The sequence below is a fragment of the Amia ocellicauda genome, chromosome 14, assembly GCF_036373705.1.
Source record: "Amia ocellicauda isolate fAmiCal2 chromosome 14, fAmiCal2.hap1, whole genome shotgun sequence".
Taxonomy (NCBI): Eukaryota; Metazoa; Chordata; class Actinopteri; order Amiiformes; family Amiidae; genus Amia; species Amia ocellicauda.
In genome coordinates this window covers 4,312,978-4,338,227 of record NC_089863.1, presented here as the reverse complement: position 1 = coordinate 4,338,227, position 25,250 = coordinate 4,312,978, and the positions used below count along the sequence as shown (strand labels likewise).

The 25,250-nt window shown below is 51.2% G+C and overlaps 6 protein-coding genes and 1 long non-coding RNA gene across 7 annotated transcripts; 3 read left to right on the top strand and 4 right to left on the bottom strand.

Annotated features, from left to right (window-relative positions):
* Positions 1 to 96: 96 nt before the first annotated feature.
* LOC136768369 (zona pellucida sperm-binding protein 4) lies at positions 97 to 2,175 on the bottom strand. Its single transcript, XM_066722540.1, has 9 exons — positions 1,955 to 2,175; positions 1,673 to 1,860; positions 1,470 to 1,567; positions 1,255 to 1,385; positions 977 to 1,166; positions 743 to 890; positions 584 to 662; positions 344 to 463; positions 97 to 256 (listed from the first exon to the last, which is right to left on the bottom strand). Exons 1-9 carry the CDS (start codon positions 2,052 to 2,054, stop codon positions 135 to 137), a joined length of 1,176 nt encoding a protein of 391 aa, XP_066578637.1. The 5' UTR covers positions 2,055 to 2,175; the 3' UTR covers positions 97 to 134.
* A 976-nt stretch (positions 2,176 to 3,151) lies between these two features.
* On the top strand, positions 3,152 to 6,100 carry LOC136768367 (zona pellucida sperm-binding protein 3-like). Its single transcript, XM_066722538.1, has 9 exons — positions 3,152 to 3,618; positions 4,253 to 4,368; positions 4,669 to 4,772; positions 4,843 to 5,020; positions 5,134 to 5,251; positions 5,345 to 5,424; positions 5,517 to 5,635; positions 5,732 to 5,825; positions 6,003 to 6,100. The coding sequence occupies exons 1-8, from the start codon at positions 3,214 to 3,216 to the stop codon at positions 5,806 to 5,808; spliced, it is 1,197 nt and encodes a 398-aa protein (XP_066578635.1). The 5' UTR covers positions 3,152 to 3,213; the 3' UTR covers positions 5,809 to 5,825; positions 6,003 to 6,100.
* Positions 6,101 to 7,226: 1,126 nt separating this feature from the next.
* On the bottom strand, positions 7,227 to 9,578 carry LOC136768368 (zona pellucida sperm-binding protein 4-like). The gene is made up of 7 exons (XM_066722539.1): positions 9,346 to 9,578; positions 9,064 to 9,251; positions 8,861 to 8,958; positions 8,646 to 8,776; positions 8,481 to 8,557; positions 8,149 to 8,271; positions 7,227 to 7,866 (listed from the first exon to the last, which is right to left on the bottom strand). Exons 1-7 carry the CDS (start codon positions 9,560 to 9,562, stop codon positions 7,819 to 7,821), a joined length of 882 nt encoding a protein of 293 aa, XP_066578636.1. The 5' UTR covers positions 9,563 to 9,578; the 3' UTR covers positions 7,227 to 7,818.
* A 964-nt stretch (positions 9,579 to 10,542) lies between these two features.
* On the top strand, positions 10,543 to 13,491 carry LOC136768365 (zona pellucida sperm-binding protein 3-like). The gene is made up of 9 exons (XM_066722535.1): positions 10,543 to 11,009; positions 11,644 to 11,759; positions 12,060 to 12,163; positions 12,234 to 12,411; positions 12,525 to 12,642; positions 12,736 to 12,815; positions 12,908 to 13,026; positions 13,123 to 13,216; positions 13,394 to 13,491. Exons 1-8 carry the CDS (start codon positions 10,605 to 10,607, stop codon positions 13,197 to 13,199), a joined length of 1,197 nt encoding a protein of 398 aa, XP_066578632.1. The 5' UTR covers positions 10,543 to 10,604; the 3' UTR covers positions 13,200 to 13,216; positions 13,394 to 13,491.
* Positions 13,492 to 14,617: 1,126 nt separating this feature from the next.
* On the bottom strand, positions 14,618 to 16,969 carry LOC136768366 (zona pellucida sperm-binding protein 4-like). The gene is made up of 7 exons (XM_066722537.1): positions 16,737 to 16,969; positions 16,455 to 16,642; positions 16,252 to 16,349; positions 16,037 to 16,167; positions 15,872 to 15,948; positions 15,540 to 15,662; positions 14,618 to 15,257 (listed from the first exon to the last, which is right to left on the bottom strand). Exons 1-7 carry the CDS (start codon positions 16,951 to 16,953, stop codon positions 15,210 to 15,212), a joined length of 882 nt encoding a protein of 293 aa, XP_066578634.1. The 5' UTR covers positions 16,954 to 16,969; the 3' UTR covers positions 14,618 to 15,209.
* Positions 16,970 to 17,933: 964 nt separating this feature from the next.
* On the top strand, positions 17,934 to 20,882 carry LOC136768363 (zona pellucida sperm-binding protein 3). The gene is made up of 9 exons (XM_066722534.1): positions 17,934 to 18,400; positions 19,035 to 19,150; positions 19,451 to 19,554; positions 19,625 to 19,802; positions 19,916 to 20,033; positions 20,127 to 20,206; positions 20,299 to 20,417; positions 20,514 to 20,607; positions 20,785 to 20,882. The coding sequence occupies exons 1-8, from the start codon at positions 17,996 to 17,998 to the stop codon at positions 20,588 to 20,590; spliced, it is 1,197 nt and encodes a 398-aa protein (XP_066578631.1). The 5' UTR covers positions 17,934 to 17,995; the 3' UTR covers positions 20,591 to 20,607; positions 20,785 to 20,882.
* Positions 20,883 to 21,892: 1,010 nt separating this feature from the next.
* On the bottom strand, positions 21,893 to 23,220 carry LOC136768364 (uncharacterized). The gene is made up of 2 exons (XR_010821968.1): positions 22,931 to 23,220; positions 21,893 to 22,648 (listed from the first exon to the last, which is right to left on the bottom strand). It is a non-coding gene; the product is annotated as an uncharacterized LOC136768364 (long non-coding RNA).
* Between the last annotated feature and the right edge of the window lie 2,030 nt (positions 23,221 to 25,250).

Below are 25,250 nucleotides of genomic sequence, written 5' to 3'. Positions count from 1 at the left end.
AGTAATGCATATAGGTGCCACTGAAGGAAACTGATAGACAGGGACTTGTGGATGTGATTGGGGTTCAGCGCAGAAGGTAATGCCAGAAAGCACACACAAGACCATTCAGATTTTATTTGACAAATTTGCTCCATTCACAGTTGGGTCTTCTGCACCACAGGCCACGCTCTCCACACAGCAGCCAGCCCCAGAGCACCGAGCACCAGCACAGTGCAGGCAACCACTCCCAGCACAGCATAGCTGAAGACCTGGGGCCCTGTGGGGACAGGAGAGGGACAGGCGGCTCACAGAGGCACAGAAAACACAGGGCCAAGCCCCAGCAGAGTCCAGCTCCCCTCCTCACCTTCACTGGGAGAAGCCCTCCTGTCCACAGCAGGGAGCTCAGCAGCCATCAGGATCACTTCCCCACTGGACACCACTGCAGTCTCCCCAGGGGCCCTATGTACTGGGGCCACAGATCTCCCTGCAGGACAGGAGCAGCATTAAAGCAGCCAAGAGCAGGCCCAGTAACAGAAGGGCATTTCGCCAGTAGGATCTCCCAGTGCTGGCATTGAGACCCATCAATCCCCATCCAGCTACTCACGTATTCTGCGGCTGCACTGAGGGACACAGCTGTCCGTGGCATTAGGTCGGCACACTGCTGCACTACAGTGGATGAACACCTGGGGGAGCAAGAGATTCAGCTCAATACAAACCCATTCAATCCATTGAAGCTCATTGAGCTCCTCTGACAGGCCCTCACCGTCTCCTTCAGAGGGAGCTGGGAGCCAGCGTCCACAAAAGTAAACATCTGGACCACGAAGCGCTCGTAGTGCGTTGGGTACAGCAGCCTGGAGGAGCTGCCCACAGGAATCAAGCTGGTCTGGTACGGGTCATCTCTGTATGGACACCTGGAAGGACAACCACAACCAGGTCAAGAGCTCTGCCCAAACCAGCAGCACAGGTTGGCCAACAGGAGAGACAGGGCTCCAGTTACCCGTTCACCAGCAGGCTCCACTGGGGCTGGCCGAGAGGGCTGGGGGTGGACGTTGCCCAGCAGTCTTCCAGGGTCAGGACGATGTTGGGGTCAGTCCTGTTCAGGATGCGAACCTCAACATACACAGGATCCCGCAGGACCTTGGTCACAGGGTAGTCCACATCCCTGTAGTAGGAGTCATACACGGCTTCTACAGAGGAACAGCAGGGGCATTAGGAATGCAACATGCATTGGAAAGCATTCACTGCCACGGCCCTGTGGACAGCTGGGCACAGTACCTGTTGCAATCCTGAGCTCCACACTGAGGGGCCCCGGGGCCACGACTGAAGGGGGAGGGGGGGCCGCAGTGTAGACTACAGCCTCCACAGGAAGCAGCTCACTGCCCGAGTACCTGCACAGGAAGGTCAGCCTGGAGGGAGAAGCAGCCAGCAGTGGATCAGTCAGGACCCTGACCAAGGGGAAAGGCCACTGGGGGCACAAGGGAGCCACTCACTCATAGAGGCTGTCCCTGGTGATGGAGCCATCAGGCCCCTTCTGAACGTCAAAGGCAGAGGACATCATGTTCTCATACAGCAGGTCTTCCCCCTCAGCCTGGAACACCAATCACAGCCCACATTAGACACCAGACAGGGGGCACAGCAGGCAGCAGCTCCACACAGGGCTGCGATGCTCCTGGCAGTGCTGGGAGAGGCTCACCTTCAGGATGCTGCCGCAGGCACTGACTGGGAACTGGAACTTGGCAAAGCCAGCAGTGGTGCCGACAGGACTGCAGGGGGCGCTCTGACCACCCAGCAGGCTGACGGTATCGAGGCTCAGCGGAGGGGTGGTGACGTCCCTGGGCACCACAACCACGAACTGCCCATCCGTGGTGCACTGCACCGTCACTGCAGGGAGAGGGCAGTATTGTAGCGAGGATTCAATCACACCAAGAGCACGACCTGCAGATCTGCAGCTGTGTTTCACTGGCGACCCTCTCACCGTCACTGCTGTAGTAACAGCGCTGTCTGGCCCTCGGATCAAAGCAGCAGTCACTCGCCTCACAGTCCGCGCTACTGACCGCCGGGTCTCCACACGCCATCTTCTCAGCCTCACTGACCTGACATTTCTGAACCTGGGCTAAAGACACACCAATGGCTGCTGCCAGCAGCACAGAGACACAAACCCAGACCCGCACATTGATCCCTCACTTCTCCATCTCAAAACACTACAAACGAAGTAGTGAGAAGCCGCACTCAGCTCCTTAAATACCTCCGAGCCCTGATTGGCGGAGGGCAGCGATTGGACAGATCCGAATTGGGGCTAAACATTAAATCAATTAATCGATCAATTTATGTTATCAGAATAGTGCCATTGTCAAGGCAGAGCGATTTAGAGATTGATACGATTGATGCAAGGTGTGTAAATAAATAAATAACCCACTAGACACGAAGGAGAGAATAAAAACTGGCCCTGAAGCAGATCATGAAAGTCAACTTCATTGTTTTTATTAAGGGCTGATTACTGATTGCATTAATTAATGCAGAGTCCTAAAAATCGCACCATGTTCGTGTCATGTGTCTTAACGAGCTCCTCTGTATGAGGGTGCCAGTGAAATGACAGTGGCGGGGCTGTCTCACCCTGCTGTGTGTTGATGTGTGACGTGTTCCTGGGAAACACCCTACCGGTGCGTTTATTCACTGTAGTGGAAAATATCAATTTGACAGGCAGCTGACGTCTCTAAATTAAATAATAACAATACAGCCCCATTTCGAAGCAGACGACCAAGTTACTTTAAGTGCGATGTATTCAATTGGATAATAGTGGCCGTGGTAGTGCAGGTGCACTCCACTAATAACCCCAGGGAGCACGGACATCTGAACGAAATCAACCCAGTACATTGCAGTCATAATGAAAATATTGCTAACATGATTCTTTGAAATATAATACAATCAGGAAGCCTCCTTGACAAATTACTTTGTTAAAGCCTCCTTGTGATTATTTAATAAAACGAATAATAATCATAATAATAATCTGTATATTTTGATCACTCTGTGTCCCTGTCTGTCGTTGTCCTGCGACTGGCCGTGTCGGGGCGCATTCCATCGCCGGGCCGGACCTGTTCACACTGACCACTCCGGGCTGGTCTCTGATTGGCTCCCAGTGGCGGCACCTGTATAAATAGGCAGAGGCGCCACAGGTGAGTATTGCACTGTCAGCTTTGAAACCGTCTTGCTGGGGTTAAAGCAACAGAGCCAATCATGGGAGTCTTCGGTAGCACGCTTTATTGGCAAGTGGGCTTGCTGTTTCTGTTTGCGGCTGCGCAGTGTCGGCTGAGTGTTAAAGGCAAGGAGAGCCACCCCCTGAAGCACCGCTCTAAAGCGGGGTCCCCCGGTCTGCGCTCCTCCGGGTCCGGCCGTGGCTACTATGCGCTCCCAGGTCAGAGCCGGGCTGGCGCCGTGACGCAGACCGTCTTTCTCCGGTGCCTAGAGGCCACCGTGGAGATCACCGTGCTTGCCGACCTCTACGCTGTGGGCACGGCCATCAGCGGCTCCGACCTGCGGCTGGGGCCCCCCGCCGCCCCGGGCTCCTGCACCGTCGCCTCCCCCGGGGGCGAGTCGTTCGTGATCACCGCCGAGCTGCAGGACTGCGGGAGCGAGCTGTCGGTAGGCGCTGCCCTTCACAGTATAGTGAAGTCTAGCGCTATAGTGCTCTGGGTCCCGGTCCCTCCAGCAGGACTCCCTGGCATAGTTCTGCTGGAGCCCAACACATTGGGTGTCCGCTTAGATGCTTGTGACCCCTGTATTGGCTGTGATGGACCTACCGAGTAGTTCAGTGGTTCTCAACCCTGGATCTGGAGTATTCCCTACCCTGCTGGGTTTCGTTCTAGCCGAGCTCTTAATTACTTAATTGAACCCTTACTTTAATTGACTTAAAATGTGTGTAACTGATCAGAAGTTGATTCCTTATACAAGCTTATAATTTCAAATGAAGGCTTTGATTTAATTATTGGTTAAACTTAAGGGTGTTCTTGTGCTCCGTTGGAACAAAACCATAGGGGGGGGGCGGGGGGGGGCTTCCAGGTCCTGGGTTGAAAACCCACTAGTTTAGCTCTCTAGTGCTCTTCCAGAAGCAACTCCTTCACTGCCCTATCTGTTCCTCCCAGTAGGCTGTGCTGCAATATACTGTCCAGTATGATGCTCTGAATTTATCCTAATTGTCATGGTCTGAACTGTAACTAGACATGCAATGCAAGAGTTGTTAACCAGCTTAAATGCTGCTTCTCTTTGGCTGCCCCAGTTCACCGAGGACTTGCTGGTGTACTCCAACACCCTGTTCTACACTCCGGCCCCTTCCCCCGGTGGCATCATCCGGATGAACAACGCCTCCATCCCACTCGAGTGCCACTATAACAGGTGAGCAAGGCCTATTGGCCACAGGCCTGATGTCATTCAGGAGATCTGATGTGCAGGTTCCCACCCCTCCCCTCTTGTGCTCTAAACCTGGGCTGTGTTTGGATTTGAGGTCCAGGCCAGTGCTTTTTTTTTTTTTTCCCCCCACCCCCCAGTTTCAACACATGATGTAGAGTAAACCATGCCTTTCCAAGATGCAACCCATGTTTTTGTAAGTTGCTGGATTGAGTTCTCCAGACTGGAGGACTCGATGAGCTCAATTCTCTGCTGTAAATGCTGATGAGGGACCCCTCTCTCCTGCAGGACGGCCAATGTGAGCAGTGATGCCCTGAAGCCCACCTGGGTCCCCTTCACCTCCACTCGCACTGCTGAGGATGTCCTGGACTTCTCCCTGCAGCTCATGACTGGTACCCCTACAGAGGTCCAGGTGGTGCCTGTGTGGTCAATGCTGGCACTGACACTTGCATCTCCCTGCAGATGACTGGAGCTCCCAGAGGCCCTCCAACGTCTTCTACCTGGGGGACATGCTGCACCTCAAGGCCTCGGTCAACCTGACCGGCCACCTGCCCCTGCGGCTGTTCGTGGACCGCTGTGTGGCCACCCTTGAGCCGAACCAGACCTCCTCGCCCAGCTACGCCTTCATTGAGAACCATGGGTGAGTCTGGGGGGCCTATTGTGAGCTCCTGTCTGTCCCCCTAGACTAGGACTTGCCAGATTCACACCTCGCTGAGACCTGTGGCCCCTGCCCAATACAGACTCTCCCTGCAGGTGCTTTGTGGACTCCAAGGCTACTGGATCCAGCTCACGCTTCCTGCCACGGCCCCAGGATTCTAGTCTCCGCATGCAGCTGGAGGCCTTCCGCTTCCACCAGGATGCCCGCAGCTCCGTGAGTCCCTGCGCTCTCCTCTGGGCTGTGTGAGTGACCCTGCCCGCCCCACGCTCATGTGCTGTCCTGTCCCTCGGTCTCTCCCTCCTCTAGCTCTACATCGCCTGCCACCTGACCATGGCGCTTGCCTCCCAGAACGATGCCCAGAACAAGGCCTGCTCCTTTGTGCAGAGGTAAGGGGGTGGTCTATTGGGGTGAAGCTGGTGCAACTCCAAAATGCTTCCCACCCCCCCCTCTGTTCAACAATCCAATCCTCCTTCCCAAGGTGGCAGTCTGTGGATGGCAGTGACCAGGTGTGCAGCTGCTGTGACTCCAGCTGTGACCCCGCCTCCAGGGCCCGGGGCTTGAGGCGCAGGAGCCGAGGGGCCCCATCTCCAGAGCAGGGTGGGTGCAGGAAGCTGACTGAACTCTTAAACCTTGTGCTGGTCTGAGATGGATCCCCCCCTCACGGGCCCTAATGCCCTGCCTGTCTCCCTGCAGGGGTGGTGCAGGAGGCCGACGCCATACTGGGCCCGTTCTTCATCATGGGCCGATCTCAGCCCAACACTGCCCAGTAGCTGCCTTTGGAGAGGGGGTTAGTGGCACTTTAAACTGGACCCCAGCTCTATATCCATGCAACACCTGAGTTGGTCGTGACTCGGCTCAAACCCTAAGTAACTTGGGTATATTTGTCTGACTTCCTGCCCTTGTAGGAAGCAGACTCGAATGCTGGCTGTGGTCTGTGAAGTAACCCCTCTCTCTCTCCCTGCAGGCTGTGCTGGGGCTGTGGCCCTGTCTGTGGGCAGGACTCCTACTGTACAAATGCAATCTGTCTCCTGTACTTTGAGAATAAAAGTCAAAGCAATTAAATGGTCTCTGTCTCACCTCAGTGGGTGTGGGAGGGGTGCTGGGTAGTGTCCACTAGTCCTAAATGGTTAAATCTGACTCTTTGGTCAATGTCACCCTTCTAGTGTGAGTCCCTGCCCCAGGCGTGTGTTTGGCAGGATTATATGGATTTGTTATTGGGCAAAATAAATTGCCTCTTGTCAATTCTGTAAGTGAAATGCACATAGTCAGGATGGGTTTTTGTTTGGTTTTGAAAATGTGCCATTCAGACGTGTACAACAAACTGGTGCACAAAGTGACTTTTTGTGATCTTATACACAATCCCATAACTAGGCACTGTGCTCCTGCTCAATGGTGTTTTCTGGGCTTTTTTTTACTTTCCCAATGTTTGAAGTACTGTTATTAAGGCTCTATGCAGCTTTATTATGGTTTTAAGGTGCAAATTATATTGACAGAACAGCTGTTAAATGATCTGCTGAGTGTGGCATGCTGAATTGAGATTCTATTCAAAAATGAATAGCATTTTGTAGAGATTCTCAGGACCTTGGGGTGATTGTTTCAGTCACTCCAGTGTACCATAGGACACCAGGACAATCTTGCTTTTGACCTCTCCTGTCTGTGTAGTACATTGGTTAGAGCCCACCTCTGAACAGTGATGCAAATTCTCCCTCCATACACTCCTGCTTTCCATACAATTAAGAAATTGTCTGAGTGGAGGTGGAACAATTGTGATTTCAGTTCACGTGACCTCAGGCCCCTCCTCAATGCCACGAATGCTGGTTGGCTGACCATCATTGCACAGGACTGCAGAGCAGCGATGTGCCCTGCAAGGAGGGAAAACATCCAGTGTGATGTTCAAGACAACTTGAGGTCTGATGGACTGTTGATGAGTGTGGAATATACTGTGTTTGTGCAGCTTTTTTGATGCTTTGTTCTTGCAGTGAGTTGTCTGCTTGGAGTCTTTTATTCTCTGTATCTACAGCATCATTGCATTTGTAAAGGACAGAGGTGAAATGGAGTGGTTTCTTTCTGGATATCCCTGCTCCTGAGTGATGTTCCATCTGAATTTGGTAAAATCATGGAAAGAATACAGCCCATGCTGTGATGGTTACATGCCTTTTATGGTACATACTGTAATTATCATATCAACAGGTGCGTTAGCCATAGTAGGGTATATTGATGGTAGTAGTTAGTATTTATTGTGCCATTATGTAAAACAAATGATTGAAGTAACTTTTCATTAGGTAACAAGTTGTATGTTGTGATGGAAAGATGATTTCTGTGTTTCATGTTTTGAGTGTCTTGGTGCAATCTGCAAATTAAATCTGCCATTTTGGCCAACCTGTTTCAATTTAGGGCTGTGTGTTCATTGTTTTGAAAGTGTGAATTCTGCTTGGACAAATGTGCTCAAGCAATTAAGTAAAACTGCAATAAGGGGGTGGTGTTGTCAAGTACATCCACAGGGGCTGCTACACAAATAATTGTGGAGGTCGTCAGCTTCCCGACTGCCTCGCTCTGAGCACTACGGCAAGCCCAGCTGGAGGGAAAGGGTCGGCACGGGTCTGTGTCGCTCTGATGTTCCTCGTCCAATCGTCATCCATCTCTGACTGTCGCTGACTGAAACTCCTTTGTCAACAGTCACCGCTCCCCCACTGGACACCAGGACTCGCACGTGGGCTGCGTATGTAGCGTGGGTCTTCAGTCTTTATTTTGGGGGTGGGGGGCGTTGTGGCCGGGTCCTCTCACTGCTGCGACTGGGCCGGGCCAGGAGCGTTCACCGTGATCACCGGCTGTGTTGCGAGAGATGAAGAGCAACAAGTTAGCCCACAGGATGGTAACGAGTGATCAATTCAATAATTCAGAGCTTAATTGGAAGAAGAGGCAGTAGAACAGTGACCTCGACATTAGAATCCTTCCATCAACATTAATATTAATAATAATAATAATTAATACCACTATAGGTAGTGCTACTACCACTATATTAATAGTGATCCTACAGCTTCCCCCAATAAGTGCCAGTGTGCCAGTCCCGCAGTGTGCCACTGTTCCAGGGTATCAGTGTGTCAGTTTACCATTCTGCTGGCGGGGCTGCAGCAGCGCACGGCCTTGCCACAGTAGACGGCCAGCGTGATGCACAGGACTGTGATGACCACTTGCACCAACAACTGCTCTGCGCTGATGTGATCAGTTATCTCCTGTGGACACACACACACACAGCTGAGCAGGGGGCAGGGAGAGAATTTCTGGGCAGTGCCAGTCCTGTACAGAACTTTCAGATTAATATTCTCAGTGACTTTGCAGCAGTCCAGTCCATTCCAGTCCAGTCCAGTCAGTGACTCTGCAGCAGTCCAGTCCAGTCCAGTCAGACAGACATAGGGAGAGCAGTCCTGTTCAGGATGCGAACCTCAACATACACAGGATCCCGCAGGACCTTGGTCACAGGGTAGTCCACATCCCTGTAGTAGGAGTCATACACGGCTTCTACAGAGGAACAGCAGGGGCATTAGGAATGCAACATGCATTGGAAAGCATTCACTGCCACGGCCCTGTGGACAGCTGGGCACAGTACCTGTTGCAATCCTGAGCTCCACACTGAGGGGCCCCGGGGCCACGACTGAAGGGGGAGGGGGGGCCGCAGTGTAGACTACAGCCTCCACAGGAAGCAGCTCACTGCCCGAGTACCTGCACAGGAAGGTCAGCCTGGAGGGAGAAGCAGCCAGCAGTGGATCAGTCAGGACCCTGACCAAGGGGAAAGGCCACTGGGGGCACAAGGGAGCCACTCACTCATAGAGGCTGTCCCTGGTGATGGAGCCATCAGGCCCCTTCTGAACGTCAAAGGCAGAGGACATCATGTTCTCATACAGCAGGTCTTCCCCCTCAGCCTGGAACACCAATCACAGCCCACATTAGACACCAGACAGGGGGCACAGCAGGCAGCAGCTCCACACAGGGCTGCGATGCTCCTGGCAGTGCTGGGAGAGGCTCACCTTCAGGATGCTGCCGCAGGCACTGACTGGGAACTGGAACTTGGCAAAGCCAGCAGTGGTGCCGACAGGACTGCAGGGGGCGCTCTGACCACCCAGCAGGCTGACGGTATCGAGGCTCAGCGGAGGGGTGGTGACGTCCCTGGGCACCACAACCACGAACTGCCCATCCGTGGTGCACTGCACCGTCACTGCAGGGAGAGGGCAGTATTGTAGCGAGGATTCAATCACACCAAGAGCACGACCTGCAGATCTGCAGCTGTGTTTCACTGGCGACCCTCTCACCGTCACTGCTGTAGTAACAGCGCTGTCTGGCCCTCGGATCAAAGCAGCAGTCACTCGCCTCACAGTCCGCGCTACTGACCGCCGGGTCTCCACACGCCATCTTCTCAGCCTCACTGACCTGACATTTCTGAACCTGGGCTAAAGACACACCAATGGCTGCTGCCAGCAGCACAGAGACACAAACCCAGACCCGCACATTGATCCCACACTTCTCCATCTCAAAACACTACAAACGAAGTAGTGAGAAGCCGCACTCAGCTCCTTAAATACCTCCGAGCCCTGATTGGCGGAGGGCAGCGATTGGACAGATCCGAATTGGGGCTAAACATTAAATCAATTAATCGATCAATTTATGTTATCAGAATAGTGCCATTGTCAAGGCAGAGCGATTTAGAGATTGATACGATTAATGCAAGGTGTGTAAATAAATAAATAACCCACTAGACACGAAGGAGAGAATAAAAACTGGCCCTGAAGCAGATCATGAAAGTCAACTTCATTGTTTTTATTAAGGGCTGATTACTGATTGCATTAATTAATGCAGAGTCCTAAAAATCGCACCATGTTCGTGTCATGTGTCTTAACGAGCTCCTCTGTATGAGGGTGCCAGTGAAATGACAGTGGCGGGGCTGTCTCACCCTGCTGTGTGTTGATGTGTGACGTGTTCCTGGGAAACACCCTACCGGTGCGTTTATTCACTGTAGTGGAAAATATCAATTTGACAGGCAGCTGACGTCTCTAAATTAAATAATAACAATACAGCCCCATTTCGAAGCAGACGACCAAGTTACTTTAAGTGCGATGTATTCAATTGGATAATAGTGGCCGTGGTAGTGCAGGTGCACTCCACTAATAACCCCAGGGAGCACGGACATCTGAACGAAATCAACCCAGTACATTGCAGTCATAATGAAAATATTGCTAACATGATTCTTTGAAATATAATACAATCAGGAAGCCTCCTTGACAAATTACTTTGTTAAAGCCTCCTTGTGATTATTTAATAAAACGAATAATAATCATAATAATAATCTGTATATTTTGATCACTCTGTGTCCCTGTCTGTCGTTGTCCTGCGACTGGCCGTGTCGGGGCGCATTCCATCGCCGGGCCGGACCTGTTCACACTGACCACTCCGGGCTGGTCTCTGATTGGCTCCCAGTGGCGGCACCTGTATAAATAGGCAGAGGCGCCACAGGTGAGTATTGCACTGTCAGCTTTGAAACCGTCTTGCTGGGGTTAAAGCAACAGAGCCAATCATGGGAGTCTTCGGTAGCACGCTTTATTGGCAAGTGGGCTTGCTGTTTCTGTTTGCGGCTGCGCAGTGTCGGCTGAGTGTTAAAGGCAAGGAGAGCCACCCCCTGAAGCACCGCTCTAAAGCGGGGTCCCCCGGTCTGCGCTCCTCCGGGTCCGGCCGTGGCTACTATGCGCTCCCAGGTCAGAGCCGGGCTGGCGCCGTGACGCAGACCGTCTTTCTCCGGTGCCTAGAGGCCACCGTGGAGATCACCGTGCTTGCCGACCTCTACGCTGTGGGCACGGCCATCAGCGGCTCCGACCTGCGGCTGGGGCCCCCCGCCGCCCCGGGCTCCTGCACCGTCGCCTCCCCCGGGGGCGAGTCGTTCGTGATCACCGCCGAGCTGCAGGACTGCGGGAGCGAGCTGTCGGTAGGCGCTGCCCTTCACAGTATAGTGAAGTCTAGCGCTATAGTGCTCTGGGTCCTGGTCCCTCCAGCAGGACTCCCTGGCATAGTTCTGCTGGAGCCCAACACATTGGGTGTCCGCTTAGATGCTTGTGACCCCTGTATTGGCTGTGATGGACCTACCGAGTAGTTCAGTGGTTCTCAACCCTGGATCTGGAGTATTCCCTACCCTGCTGGGTTTCGTTCTAGCCGAGCTCTTAATTACTTAATTGAACCCTTACTTTAATTGACTTAAAATGTGTGTAACTGATCAGAAGTTGATTCCTTATACAAGCTTATAATTTCAAATGAAGGCTTTGATTTAATTATTGGTTAAACTTAAGGGTGTTCTTGTGCTCCGTTGGAACAAAACCATAGGGGGGGGGCGGGGGGGGGCTTCCAGGTCCTGGGTTGAAAACCCACTAGTTTAGCTCTCTAGTGCTCTTCCAGAAGCAACTCCTTCACTGCCCTATCTGTTCCTCCCAGTAGGCTGTGCTGCAATATACTGTCCAGTATGATGCTCTGAATTTATCCTAATTGTCATGGTCTGAACTGTAACTAGACATGCAATGCAAGAGTTGTTAACCAGCTTAAATGCTGCTTCTCTTTGGCTGCCCCAGTTCACCGAGGACTTGCTGGTGTACTCCAACACCCTGTTCTACACTCCGGCCCCTTCCCCCGGTGGCATCATCCGGATGAACAACGCCTCCATCCCACTCGAGTGCCACTATAACAGGTGAGCAAGGCCTATTGGCCACAGGCCTGATGTCATTCAGGAGATCTGATGTGCAGGTTCCCACCCCTCCCCTCTTGTGCTCTAAACCTGGGCTGTGTTTGGATTTGAGGTCCAGGCCAGTGCTTTTTTTTTTTTTTTCCCCCACCCCCCAGTTTCAACACATGATGTAGAGTAAACCATGCCTTTCCAAGATGCAACCCATGTTTTTGTAAGTTGCTGGATTGAGTTCTCCAGACTGGAGGACTCGATGAGCTCAATTCTCTGCTGTAAATGCTGATGAGGGACCCCTCTCTCCTGCAGGACGGCCAATGTGAGCAGTGATGCCCTGAAGCCCACCTGGGTCCCCTTCACCTCCACTCGCACTGCTGAGGATGTCCTGGACTTCTCCCTGCAGCTCATGACTGGTACCCCTACAGAGGTCCAGGTGGTGCCTGTGTGGTCAATGCTGGCACTGACACTTGCATCTCCCTGCAGATGACTGGAGCTCCCAGAGGCCCTCCAACGTCTTCTACCTGGGGGACATGCTGCACCTCAAGGCCTCGGTCAACCTGACCGGCCACCTGCCCCTGCGGCTGTTCGTGGACCGCTGTGTGGCCACCCTTGAGCCGAACCAGACCTCCTCGCCCAGCTACGCCTTCATTGAGAACCATGGGTGAGTCTGGGGGGCCTATTGTGAGCTCCTGTCTGTCCCCCTAGACTAGGACTTGCCAGATTCACACCTCGCTGAGACCTGTGGCCCCTGCCCAATACAGACTCTCCCTGCAGGTGCTTTGTGGACTCCAAGGCTACTGGATCCAGCTCACGCTTCCTGCCACGGCCCCAGGATTCTAGTCTCCGCATGCAGCTGGAGGCCTTCCGCTTCCACCAGGATGCCCGCAGCTCCGTGAGTCCCTGCGCTCTCCTCTGGGCTGTGTGAGTGACCCTGCCCGCCCCACGCTCATGTGCTGTCCTGTCCCTCGGTCTCTCCCTCCTCTAGCTCTACATCGCCTGCCACCTGACCATGGCGCTTGCCTCCCAGAACGATGCCCAGAACAAGGCCTGCTCCTTTGTGCAGAGGTAAGGGGGTGGTCTATTGGGGTGAAGCTGGTGCAACTCCAAAATGCTTCCCACCCCCCCCTCTGTTCAACAATCCAATCCTCCTTCCCAAGGTGGCAGTCTGTGGATGGCAGTGACCAGGTGTGCAGCTGCTGTGACTCCAGCTGTGACCCCGCCTCCAGGGCCCGGGGCTTGAGGCGCAGGAGCCGAGGGGCCCCATCTCCAGAGCAGGGTGGGTGCAGGAAGCTGACTGAACTCTTAAACCTTGTGCTGGTCTGAGATGGATCCCCCCCTCACGGGCCCTAATGCCCTGCCTGTCTCCCTGCAGGGGTGGTGCAGGAGGCCGACGCCATACTGGGCCCGTTCTTCATCATGGGCCGATCTCAGCCCAACACTGCCCAGTAGCTGCCTTTGGAGAGGGGGTTAGTGGCACTTTAAACTGGACCCCAGCTCTATATCCATGCAACACCTGAGTTGGTCGTGACTCGGCTCAAACCCTAAGTAACTTGGGTATATTTGTCTGACTTCCTGCCCTTGTAGGAAGCAGACTCGAATGCTGGCTGTGGTCTGTGAAGTAACCCCTCTCTCTCTCCCTGCAGGCTGTGCTGGGGCTGTGGCCCTGTCTGTGGGCAGGACTCCTACTGTACAAATGCAATCTGTCTCCTGTACTTTGAGAATAAAAGTCAAAGCAATTAAATGGTCTCTGTCTCACCTCAGTGGGTGTGGGAGGGGTGCTGGGTAGTGTCCACTAGTCCTAAATGGTTAAATCTGACTCTTTGGTCAATGTCACCCTTCTAGTGTGAGTCCCTGCCCCAGGCGTGTGTTTGGCAGGATTATATGGATTTGTTATTGGGCAAAATAAATTGCCTCTTGTCAATTCTGTAAGTGAAATGCACATAGTCAGGATGGGTTTTTGTTTGGTTTTGAAAATGTGCCATTCAGACGTGTACAACAAACTGGTGCACAAAGTGACTTTTTGTGATCTTATACACAATCCCATAACTAGGCACTGTGCTCCTGCTCAATGGTGTTTTCTGGGCTTTTTTTTACTTTCCCAATGTTTGAAGTACTGTTATTAAGGCTCTATGCAGCTTTATTATGGTTTTAAGGTGCAAATTATATTGACAGAACAGCTGTTAAATGATCTGCTGAGTGTGGCATGCTGAATTGAGATTCTATTCAAAAATGAATAGCATTTTGTAGAGATTCTCAGGACCTTGGGGTGATTGTTTCAGTCACTCCAGTGTACCATAGGACACCAGGACAATCTTGCTTTTGACCTCTCCTGTCTGTGTAGTACATTGGTTAGAGCCCACCTCTGAACAGTGATGCAAATTCTCCCTCCATACACTCCTGCTTTCCATACAATTAAGAAATTGTCTGAGTGGAGGTGGAACAATTGTGATTTCAGTTCACGTGACCTCAGGCCCCTCCTCAATGCCACGAATGCTGGTTGGCTGACCATCATTGCACAGGACTGCAGAGCAGCGATGTGCCCTGCAAGGAGGGAAAACATCCAGTGTGATGTTCAAGACAACTTGAGGTCTGATGGACTGTTGATGAGTGTGGAATATACTGTGTTTGTGCAGCTTTTTTGATGCTTTGTTCTTGCAGTGAGTTGTCTGCTTGGAGTCTTTTATTCTCTGTATCTACAGCATCATTGCATTTGTAAAGGACAGAGGTGAAATGGAGTGGTTTCTTTCTGGATATCCCTGCTCCTGAGTGATGTTCCATCTGAATTTGGTAAAATCATGGAAAGAATACAGCCCATGCTGTGATGGTTACATGCCTTTTATGGTACATACTGTAATTATCATATCAACAGGTGCGTTAGCCATAGTAGGGTATATTGATGGTAGTAGTTAGTATTTATTGTGCCATTATGTAAAACAAATGATTGAAGTAACTTTTCATTAGGTAACAAGTTGTATGTTGTGATGGAAAGATGATTTCTGTGTTTCATGTTTTGAGTGTCTTGGTGCAATCTGCAAATTAAATCTGCCATTTTGGCCAACCTGTTTCAATTTAGGGCTGTGTGTTCATTGTTTTGAAAGTGTGAATTCTGCTTGGACAAATGTGCTCAAGCAATTAAGTAAAACTGCAATAAGGGGGTGGTGTTGTCAAGTACATCCACAGGGGCTGCTACACAAATAATTGTGGAGGTCGTCAGCTTCCCGACTGCCTCGCTCTGAGCACTACGGCAAGCCCAGCTGGAGGGAAAGGGTCGGCACGGGTCTGTGTCGCTCTGATGTTCCTCGTCCAATCGTCATCCATCTCTGACTGTCGCTGACTGAAACTCCTTTGTCAACAGTCACCGCTCCCCCACTGGACACCAGGACTCGCACGTGGGCTGCGTATGTAGCGTGGGTCTTCAGTCTTTATTTTGGGGGTGGGGGGCGTTGTGGCCGGGTCCTCTCACTGCTGCGACTGGGCCGGGCCAGGAGCGTTCACCGTGATCACCGGCTGTGTTGCGAGAGATGAAGAGCAACAAGTTAGCCCACAGGATGGTAACGAGTGATCAATTCAATAATTCAGAGCTTAATTGGAAGAAGAGGCAGTAGAACAGTGACCTCGACATTAGAATCCTTCCATCAACATTAATATTAATAATAATAATAATTAATACCACTATAGGTAGTGCTACTACCACTATATTAATAGTGATCCTACAGCTTCCCCCAATAAGTGCCAGTGTGCCAGTCCCGCAGTGTGCCACTGTTCCAGGGTATCAGTGTGTCAGTTTACCATTCTGCTGGCGGGGCTGCAGCAGCGCACGGCCTTGCCACAGTAGACGGCCAGCGTGATGCACAGGACTGTGATGACCACTTGCACCAACAACTGCTCTGCGCTGATGTGATCAGTTATCTCCTGTGGACACACACACACACAGCTGAGCAGGGGGCAGGGAGAGAATTTCTGGGCAGTGCCAGTCCTGTACAGAACTTTCAGATTAATATTCTCAGTGACTTTGCAGCAGTCCAGTCCATTCCAGTCCAGTCCAGTCAGTGACTCTGCAGCAGTCCAGTCCAGTCCAGTCAGACAGACATAGGGAGAGCAGTCCTGTTCAGGATGCGAACCTCAACATACACAGGATCCCGCAGGACCTTGGTCACAGGGTAGTCCACATCCCTGTAGTAGGAGTCATACACGGCTTCTACAGAGGAACAGCAGGGGCATTAGGAATGCAACATGCATTGGAAAGCATTCACTGCCACGGCCCTGTGGACAGCTGGGCACAGTACCTGTTGCAATCCTGAGCTCCACACTGAGGGGCCCCGGGGCCACGACTGAAGGGGGAGGGGGGGCCGCAGTGTAGACTACAGCCTCCACAGGAAGCAGCTCACTGCCCGAGTACCTGCACAGGAAGGTCAGCCTGGAGGGAGAAGCAGCCAGCAGTGGATCAGTCAGGACCCTGACCAAGGGGAAAGGCCACTGGGGGCACAAGGGAGCCACTCACTCATAGAGGCTGTCCCTGGTGATGGAGCCATCAGGCCCCTTCTGAACGTCAAAGGCAGAGGACATCATGTTCTCATACAGCAGGTCTTCCCCCTCAGCCTGGAACACCAATCACAGCCCACATTAGACACCAGACAGGGGGCACAGCAGGCAGCAGCTCCACACAGGGCTGCGATGCTCCTGGCAGTGCTGGGAGAGGCTCACCTTCAGGATGCTGCCGCAGGCACTGACTGGGAACTGGAACTTGGCAAAGCCAGCAGTGGTGCCGACAGGACTGCAGGGGGCGCTCTGACCACCCAGCAGGCTGACGGTATCGAGGCTCAGCGGAGGGGTGGTGACGTCCCTGGGCACCACAACCACGAACTGCCCATCCGTGGTGCACTGCACCGTCACTGCAGGGAGAGGGCAGTATTGTAGCGAGGATTCAATCACACCAAGAGCACGACCTGCAGATCTGCAGCTGTGTTTCACTGGCGACCCTCTCACCGTCACTGCTGTAGTAACAGCGCTGTCTGGCCCTCGGATCAAAGCAGCAGTCACTCGCCTCACAGTCCGCGCTACTGACCGCCGGGTCTCCACACGCCATCTTCTCAGCCTCACTGACCTGACATTTCTGAACCTGGGCTAAAGACACACCAATGGCTGCTGCCAGCAGCACAGAGACACAAACCCAGACCCGCACATTGATCCCACACTTCTCCATCTCAAAACACTACAAACGAAGTAGTGAGAAGCCGCACTCAGCTCCTTAAATACCTCCGAGCCCTGATTGGCGGAGGGCAGCGATTGGACAGATCCGAATTGGGGCTAAACATTAAATCAATTAATCGATCAATTTATGTTATCAGAATAGTGCCATTGTCAAGGCAGAGCGATTTAGAGATTGATACGATTAATGCAAGGTGTGTAAATAAATAAATAACCCACTAGACACGAAGGAGAGAATAAAAACTGGCCCTGAAGCAGATCATGAAAGTCAACTTCATTGTTTTTATTAAGGGCTGATTACTGATTGCATTAATTAATGCAGAGTCCTAAAAATCGCACCATGTTCGTGTCATGTGTCTTAACGAGCTCCTCTGTATGAGGGTGCCAGTGAAATGACAGTGGCGGGGCTGTCTCACCCTGCTGTGTGTTGATGTGTGACGTGTTCCTGGGAAACACCCTACCGGTGCGTTTATTCACTGTAGTGGAAAATATCAATTTGACAGGCAGCTGACGTCTCTAAATTAAATAATAACAATACAGCCCCATTTCGAAGCAGACGACCAAGTTACTTTAAGTGCGATGTATTCAATTGGATAATAGTGGCCGTGGTAGTGCAGGTGCACTCCACTAATAACCCCAGGGAGCACGGACATCTGAACGAAATCAACCCAGTACATTGCAGTCATAATGAAAATATTGCTAACATGATTCTTTGAAATATAATACAATCAGGAAGCCTCCTTGACAAATTACTTTGTTAAAGCCTCCTTGTGATTATTTAATAAAACGAATAATAATCATAATAATAATCTGTATATTTTGATCACTCTGTGTCCCTGTCTGTCGTTGTCCTGCGACTGGCCGTGTCGGGGCGCATTCCATCGCCGGGCCGGACCTGTTCACACTGACCACTCCGGGCTGGTCTCTGATTGGCTCCCAGTGGCGGCACCTGTATAAATAGGCAGAGGCGCCACAGGTGAGTATTGCACTGTCAGCTTTGAAACCGTCTTGCTGGGGTTAAAGCAACAGAGCCAATCATGGGAGTCTTCGGTAGCACGCTTTATTGGCAAGTGGGCTTGCTGTTTCTGTTTGCGGCTGCGCAGTGTCGGCTGAGTGTTAAAGGCAAGGAGAGCCACCCCCTGAAGCACCGCTCTAAAGCGGGGTCCCCCGGTCTGCGCTCCTCCGGGTCCGGCCGTGGCTACTATGCGCTCCCAGGTCAGAGCCGGGCTGGCGCCGTGACGCAGACCGTCTTTCTCCGGTGCCTAGAGGCCACCGTGGAGATCACCGTGCTTGCCGACCTCTACGCTGTGGGCACGGCCATCAGCGGCTCCGACCTGCGGCTGGGGCCCCCCGCCGCCCCGGGCTCCTGCACCGTCGCCTCCCCCGGGGGCGAGTCGTTCGTGATCACCGCCGAGCTGCAGGACTGCGGGAGCGAGCTGTCGGTAGGCGCTGCCCTTCACAGTATAGTGAAGTCTAGCGCTATAGTGCTCTGGGTCCCGGTCCCTCCAGCAGGACTCCCTGGCATAGTTCTGCTGGAGCCCAACACATTGGGTGTCCGCTTAGATGCTTGTGACCCCTGTATTGGCTGTGATGGACCTACCGAGTAGTTCAGTGGTTCTCAACCCTGGATCTGGAGTATTCCCTACCCTGCTGGGTTTCGTTCTAGCCGAGCTCTTAATTACTTAATTGAACCCTTACTTTAATTGACTTAAAATGTGTGTAACTGATCAGAAGTTGATTCCTTATACAAGCTTATAATTTCAAATGAAGGCTTTGATTTGATTATTGGTTAAACTTAAGGGTGTTCTTGTGCTCCGTTGGAACAAAACCATAGGGGGGGGGCGGGGGGGGGCTTCCAGGTCCTGGGTTGAAAACCCACTAGTTTAGCTCTCTAGTGCTCTTCCAGAAGCAACTCCTTCACTGCCCTATCTGTTCCTCCCAGTAGGCTGTGCTGCAATATACTGTCCAGTATGATGCTCTGAATTTATCCTAATTGTCATGGTCTGAACTGTAACTAGACATGCAATGCAAGAGTTGTTAACCAGCTTAAATGCTGCTTCTCTTTGGCTGCCCCAGTTCACCGAGGACTTGCTGGTGTACTCCAACACCCTGTTCTACACTCCGGCCCCTTCCCCCGGTGGCATCATCCGGATGAACAACGCCTCCATCCCACTCGAGTGCCACTATAACAGGTGAGCAAGGCCTATTGGCCACAGGCCTGATGTCATTCAGGAGATCTGATGTGCAGGTTCCCACCCCTCCCCTCTTGTGCTCTAAACCTGGGCTGTGTTTGGATTTGAGGTCCAGGCCAGTGCTTTTTTTTTTTTTTCCCCCCACCCCCCAGTTTCAACACATGATGTAGAGTAAACCATGCCTTTCCAAGATGCAACCCATGTTTTTGTAAGTTGCTGGATTGAGTTCTCCAGACTGGAGGACTCGATGAGCTCAATTCTCTGCTGTAAATGCTGATGAGGGACCCCTCTCTCCTGCAGGACGGCCAATGTGAGCAGTGATGCCCTGAAGCCCACCTGGGTCCCCTTCACCTCCACTCGCACTGCTGAGGATGTCCTGGACTTCTCCCTGCAGCTCATGACTGGTACCCCTACAGAGGTCCAGGTGGTGCCTGTGTGGTCAATGCTGGCACTGACACTTGCATCTCCCTGCAGATGACTGGAGCTCCCAGAGGCCCTCCAACGTCTTCTACCTGGGGGACATGCTGCACCTCAAGGCCTCGGTCAACCTGACCGGCCACCTGCCCCTGCGGCTGTTCGTGGACCGCTGTGTGGCCACCCTTGAGCCGAACCAGACCTCCTCGCCCAGCTACGCCTTCATTGAGAACCATGGGTGAGTCTGGGGGGCCTATTGTGAGCTCCTGTCTGTCCCCCTAGACTAGGACTTGCCAGATTCACACCTCGCTGAGACCTGTGGCCCCTGCCCAATACAGACTCTCCCTGCAGGTGCTTTGTGGACTCCAAGGCTACTGGATCCAGCTCACGCTTCCTGCCACGGCCCCAGGATTCTAGTCTCCGCATGCAGCTGGAGGCCTTCCGCTTCCACCAGGATGCCCGCAGCTCCGTGAGTCCCTGCGCTCTCCTCTGGGCTGTGTGAGTGACCCTGCCCGCCCCACGCTCATGTGCTGTCCTGTCCCTCGGTCTCTCCCTCCTCTAGCTCTACATCGCCTGCCACCTGACCATGGCGCTTGCCTCCCAGAACGATGCCCAGAACAAGGCCTGCTCCTTTGTGCAGAGGTAAGGGGGTGGTCTATTGGGGTGAAGCTGGTGCAACTCCAAAATGCTTCCCACCCCCCCCTCTGTTCAACAATCCAATCCTCCTTCCCAAGGTGGCAGTCTGTGGATGGCAGTGACCAGGTGTGCAGCTGCTGTGACTCCAGCTGTGACCCCGCCTCCAGGGCCCGGGGCTTGAGGCGCAGGAGCCGAGGGGCCCCATCTCCAGAGCAGGGTGGGTGCAGGAAGCTGACTGAACTCTTAAACCTTGTGCTGGTCTGAGATGGATCCCCCCCTCACGGGCCCTAATGCCCTGCCTGTCTCCCTGCAGGGGTGGTGCAGGAGGCCGACGCCATACTGGGCCCGTTCTTCATCATGGGCCGATCTCAGCCCAACACTGCCCAGTAGCTGCCTTTGGAGAGGGGGTTAGTGGCACTTTAAACTGGACCCCAGCTCTATATCCATGCAACACCTGAGTTGGTCGTGACTCGGCTCAAACCCTAAGTAACTTGGGTATATTTGTCTGACTTCCTGCCCTTGTAGGAAGCAGACTCGAATGCTGGCTGTGGTCTGTGAAGTAACCCCTCTCTCTCTCCCTGCAGGCTGTGCTGGGGCTGTGGCCCTGTCTGTGGGCAGGACTCCTACTGTACAAATGCAATCTGTCTCCTGTACTTTGAGAATAAAAGTCAAAGCAATTAAATGGTCTCTGTCTCACCTCAGTGGGTGTGGGAGGGGTGCTGGGTAGTGTCCACTAGTCCTAAATGGTTAAATCTGACTCTTTGGTCAATGTCACCCTTCTAGTGTGAGTCCCTGCCCCAGGCGTGTGTTTGGCAGGATTATATGGATTTGTTATTGGGCAAAATAAATTGCCTCTTGTCAATTCTGTAAGTGAAATGCACATAGTCAGGATGGGTTTTTGTTTGGTTTTGAAAATGTGCCATTCAGACGTGTACAACAAACTGGTGCACAAAGTGACTTTTTGTGATCTTATACACAATCCCATAACTAGGCACTGTGCTCCTGCTCAATGGTGTTTTCTGGGCTTTTTTTTACTTTCCCAATGTTTGAAGTACTGTTATTAAGGCTCTATGCAGCTTTATTATGGTTTTAAGGTGCAAATTATATTGACAGAACAGCTGTTAAATGATCTGCTGAGTGTGGCATGCTGAATTGAGATTCTATTCAAAAATGAATAGCATTTTGTAGAGATTCTCAGGACCTTGGGGTGATTGTTTCAGTCACTCCAGTGTACCATAGGACACCAGGACAATCTTGCTTTTGACCTCTCCTGTCTGTGTAGTACATTGGTTAGAGCCCACCTCTGAACAGTGATGCAAATTCTCCCTCCATACACTCCTGCTTTCCATACAATTAAGAAATTGTCTGAGTGGAGGTGGAACAATTGTGATTTCAGTTCACGTGACCTCAGGCCCCTCCTCAATGCCACGAATGCTGGTTGGCTGACCATCATTGCACAGGACTGCAGAGCAGCGATGTGCCCTGCAAGGAGGGAAAACATCCAGTGTGATGTTCAAGACAACTTGAGGTCTGATGGACTGTTGATGAGTGTGGAATATACTGTGTTTGTGCAGCTTTTTTGATGCTTTGTTCTTGCAGTGAGTTGTCTGCTTGGAGTCTTTTATTCTCTGTATCTACAGCATCATTGCATTTGTAAAGGACAGAGGTGAAATGGAGTGGTTTCTTTCTGGATATCCCTGCTCCTGAGTGATGTTCCATCTGAATTTGGTAAAATCATGGAAAGAATACAGCCCATGCTGTGATGGTTACATGCCTTTTATGGTACATACTGTAATTATCATATCAACAGGTGCGTTAGCCATAGTAGGGTATATTGATGGTAGTAGTTAGTATTTATTGTGCCATTATGTAAAACAAATGATTGAAGTAACTTTTCATTAGGTAACAAGTTGTATGTTGTGATGGAAAGATGATTTCTGTGTTTCATGTTTTGAGTGTCTTGGTGCAATCTGCAAATTAAATCTGCCATTTTGGCCAACCTGTTTCAATTTAGGGCTGTGTGTTCATTGTTTTGAAAGTGTGAATTCTGCTTGGACAAATGTGCTCAAGCAATTAAGTAAAACTGCAATAAGGGGGTGGTGTTGTCAAGTACATCCACAGGGGCTGCTACACAAATAATTGTGGAGGTCGTCAGCTTCCCGACTGCCTCGCTCTGAGCACTACGGCAAGCCCAGCTGGAGGGAAAGGGTCGGCACGGGTCTGTGTCGCTCTGATGTTCCTCGTCCAATCGTCATCCATCTCTGACTGTCGCTGACTGAAACTCCTTTGTCAACAGTCACCGCTCCCCCACTGGACACCAGGACTCGCACGTGGGCTGCGTATGTAGCGTGGGTCTTCAGTCTTTATTTTGGGGGTGGGGGGCGTTGTGGCCGGGTCCTCTCACTGCTGCGACTGGGCCGGGCCAGGAGCGTTCACCGTGATCACCGGCTGTGTTGCGAGAGATGAAAAGCAACAAGTTAGCCCACAGGATGGTAACGAGTGATCAATTCAATAATTCAGAGCTTAATTGGAAGAAGAGGCAGTAGAACAGTGACCTCGACATTAGAATCCTTCCATCAACATTAATATTAATAATAATAATAATTAATACCACTATAGGTAGTGCTACTACCACTATATTAATAGTGATCCTACAGCTTCCCCCAATAAGTGCCAGTGTGCCAGTCCCGCAGTGTGCCACTGTTCCAGGGTATCAGTGTGTCAGTTTACCATTCTGCTGGCGGGGCTGCAGCAGCGCACGGCCTTGCCACAGTAGACGGCCAGCGTGATGCACAGGACTGTGATGACCACTTGCACCAACAACTGCTCTGCGCTGATGTGATCAGTTATCTCCTGTGGACACACACACACACAGCTGAGCAGGGGGCAGGGAGAGAATTTCTGGGCAGTGCCAGTCCTGTACAGAACTTTCAGATTAATATTCTCAGTGACTTTGCAGCAGTCCAGTCCATTCCAGTCCAGTCCAGTCAGTGACTCTGCAGCAGTCCAGTCCAGTCCAGTCAGACAGACATAGGGAGAGCGAGAGAGAGTGAGAGATAACAGAGACCGAGAGAGAGAGTGCACTCACTGTGCACTGTGCACTCTTCAACCATTGTTTTGTCCAAATGCATCAGCAGCTGTAGATGATGGGGCTGTTGGTGTGGATGGCTAAGTTGGTGAAGATCACAAAGACCGAGCACACACACCCAATGATCTCCATGGCCATGCAGGCCTTAATCTGCAAGAGAGGCAGAGTGCATATCATTATACTAATAGGTATTAGCAGCTCTCAATTCCATGATTTGTTTTCATTTATTAAACTTCTGATGAGGCCTTTTATAATCAGAATTATAGTAGTTTTTAGTATTGAATTGATCCCACCGCCCACCACCTATAGGAATGCAGCCCCGACTCCTTAAATAATGGAAATTAGTTCTCGTGACTCACTCTGGGCATGTGCAGGTTACTTGCCGATATCGCAACACCACCTGCTATAATGGTCTGAAAAGACAAGACAGGGTTAGAGAGACAGGGGGAGAGGAGAGAGACAGAGAGCTGGACCGACACAGACATGGAAGACAGAGAGATACACAGAGAGACAGACACAGAGCGACAGAGCAACAGACATGGAGAGATAGAGAGATGCTCAGAGAGACAGACATGGAAGGTCAGAGAGATGCACAGACAGAGACAAAGGGGACAGAGAGATGCACAGACAGAGACAGACGGACACATGGAGAGACAGACAGACATGGAGGGACAGAGAGATGCACAGACAGAGACACGGGGGGGCAGAGAGACAGACGCACAAACAGACGCAGAGAGAGACAGACGACGTACGATAAGGGAGCAGATCAGACGGACGATCATCATATCCAACTGCTCCATTTCGTTGAACCAGTTCATGAGTGCGATGCTGATCACGTGCACGCTGAGCATGATCTGGGTTATCTGGGGAGCCACAGACACAGAGTTAACCTCAACCCACTCTGGGGACTGAGATATGTAGCCCCCCCACCCCACCACAAATTCCCACTCCTACCCCCAGCGCTTTGGGCTCCCCCTCCAGGAACTTTTGGGTGAAGCTGCTGTTCTTCTGGAAAGACACCGTCACCAGTGGCCCCTCCTCGGTGGCCGGGCGGGCCGTCTCCTCAGAGGCAGAGGCAGCGGGGGAGAGCTCCTCCATGATCGCGCTACACAAAGACACGGTGGAGTGGAGTTAGACACACAAACACACATGGACGATTGAAAATGGACGATTACACAGATAATTTAACATTTTTTTTCTTTGAAAGAGTGCAACCCCCCCATCTACCAGCATGCATGTGGACAACTCTGTTATTCTGCATTATTGTTTCTCTATCCGCCATCATGCAAAGTGTTGTGCCATTTAATGCAAATGTACAAAAACATCTGCTGTTTGGCATGTTTTTCTCAATCCAAAGAAGATCCCAAAAGTTGAATGTAGCTGTGCAACTGAAAATATGTATATAACTCTGTATCAGGGTGAAAATATGTATATAACGTATGCATAATTTATTAGGCTTAATAGGCCAATTGCATCGCCCTGAAAGCAGCATACTGGACATGATCCCGTGGTTAGCAGCTCTGTAATAAGTTAATTGCAATTGACCCATTATTATTATCATCTCATCATCATTATTATTATTATTATTATTATTATTATTATTATTATTATTATTATTATTATTATTATTATTATTATTATTATTATTATTATTATTATTATAAACCGAAAAATACATATTGTTGACACAAAATGTATAAGGGAGTATTTCACTTTGTTAACCCATCTGTATTAAATCTGAATACAAATGTTAAATAGAAAAGTTGAATCTAAATATCATATCTGATTGTAAATGTCAATGTAAAATCTTGTTTAATCCAATTGTTAAATCTAAGTCTAAGTTTTAAAACTAAATGTTGAATGCAAGTCTAAATATTCAATCTAAAAGTTAAATCTAAATAATACATCGAAATGTTCAGTTTAAATCCAAACGTTAAATCAAAATCGAAATGTTCAATCGAA

What these genes read in the sequence shown, in the direction of transcription:
- LOC136768369 (XM_066722540.1), bottom strand. Translation starts at nt 2,054, where the DNA reads ATGGCGTGTGGAGACCCGGCGGTCAGTAGCGCGGACTGTGAGGCGAGT. An exon ending in GGAGCTCAGGATTGCAACAG is followed by an intron (nt 1,167 to 1,254) that starts GTACTGTGCCCA and finishes GTTCCTCTGTAG; the next exon opens with AAGCCGTGTATGACTCCTAC. An exon ending in TCAGTGCAGCCGCAGAATAC is followed by an intron (nt 464 to 583) that starts GTGAGTAGCTGG and finishes CCTGTCCTGCAG; the next exon opens with GGAGATCTGTGGCCCCAGTA.
- LOC136768367 (XM_066722538.1), top strand. Translation starts at nt 3,214, where the DNA reads ATGGGAGTCTTCGGTAGCACGCTTTATTGGCAAGTGGGCTTGCTGTTT. An exon ending in ACTGCGGGAGCGAGCTGTCG is followed by an intron (nt 3,619 to 4,252) that starts GTAGGCGCTGCC and finishes TGGCTGCCCCAG; the next exon opens with TTCACCGAGGACTTGCTGGT. An exon ending in CTCGAGTGCCACTATAACAG is followed by an intron (nt 4,369 to 4,668) that starts GTGAGCAAGGCC and finishes TCTCTCCTGCAG; the next exon opens with GACGGCCAATGTGAGCAGTG.
- LOC136768368 (XM_066722539.1), bottom strand. Translation starts at nt 9,562, where the DNA reads ATGGAGAAGTGTGGGATCAATGTGCGGGTCTGGGTTTGTGTCTCTGTG. An exon ending in CCTGCGGCAGCATCCTGAAG is followed by an intron (nt 8,959 to 9,063) that starts GTGAGCCTCTCC and finishes TTGGTGTTCCAG; the next exon opens with GCTGAGGGGGAAGACCTGCT. An exon ending in GCAGCCCCGCCAGCAGAATG is followed by an intron (nt 7,867 to 8,148) that starts GTAAACTGACAC and finishes CTCGCAACACAG; the next exon opens with CCGGTGATCACGGTGAACGC.
- LOC136768363 (XM_066722534.1), top strand. Translation starts at nt 17,996, where the DNA reads ATGGGAGTCTTCGGTAGCACGCTTTATTGGCAAGTGGGCTTGCTGTTT. An exon ending in ACTGCGGGAGCGAGCTGTCG is followed by an intron (nt 18,401 to 19,034) that starts GTAGGCGCTGCC and finishes TGGCTGCCCCAG; the next exon opens with TTCACCGAGGACTTGCTGGT. An exon ending in GCCTGCTCCTTTGTGCAGAG is followed by an intron (nt 20,207 to 20,298) that starts GTAAGGGGGTGG and finishes CTCCTTCCCAAG; the next exon opens with GTGGCAGTCTGTGGATGGCA.
- LOC136768365 (XM_066722535.1), top strand. Translation starts at nt 10,605, where the DNA reads ATGGGAGTCTTCGGTAGCACGCTTTATTGGCAAGTGGGCTTGCTGTTT. An exon ending in CTCGAGTGCCACTATAACAG is followed by an intron (nt 11,760 to 12,059) that starts GTGAGCAAGGCC and finishes TCTCTCCTGCAG; the next exon opens with GACGGCCAATGTGAGCAGTG. An exon ending in GGCCCCATCTCCAGAGCAGG is followed by an intron (nt 13,027 to 13,122) that starts GTGGGTGCAGGA and finishes GTCTCCCTGCAG; the next exon opens with GGGTGGTGCAGGAGGCCGAC.
- LOC136768366 (XM_066722537.1), bottom strand. Translation starts at nt 16,953, where the DNA reads ATGGAGAAGTGTGGGATCAATGTGCGGGTCTGGGTTTGTGTCTCTGTG. An exon ending in ACCAGGGACAGCCTCTATGA is followed by an intron (nt 16,168 to 16,251) that starts GTGAGTGGCTCC and finishes TTCTCCCTCCAG; the next exon opens with GCTGACCTTCCTGTGCAGGT. An exon ending in GGGATCCTGTGTATGTTGAG is followed by an intron (nt 15,663 to 15,871) that starts GTTCGCATCCTG and finishes GTGTGTCCACAG; the next exon opens with GAGATAACTGATCACATCAG.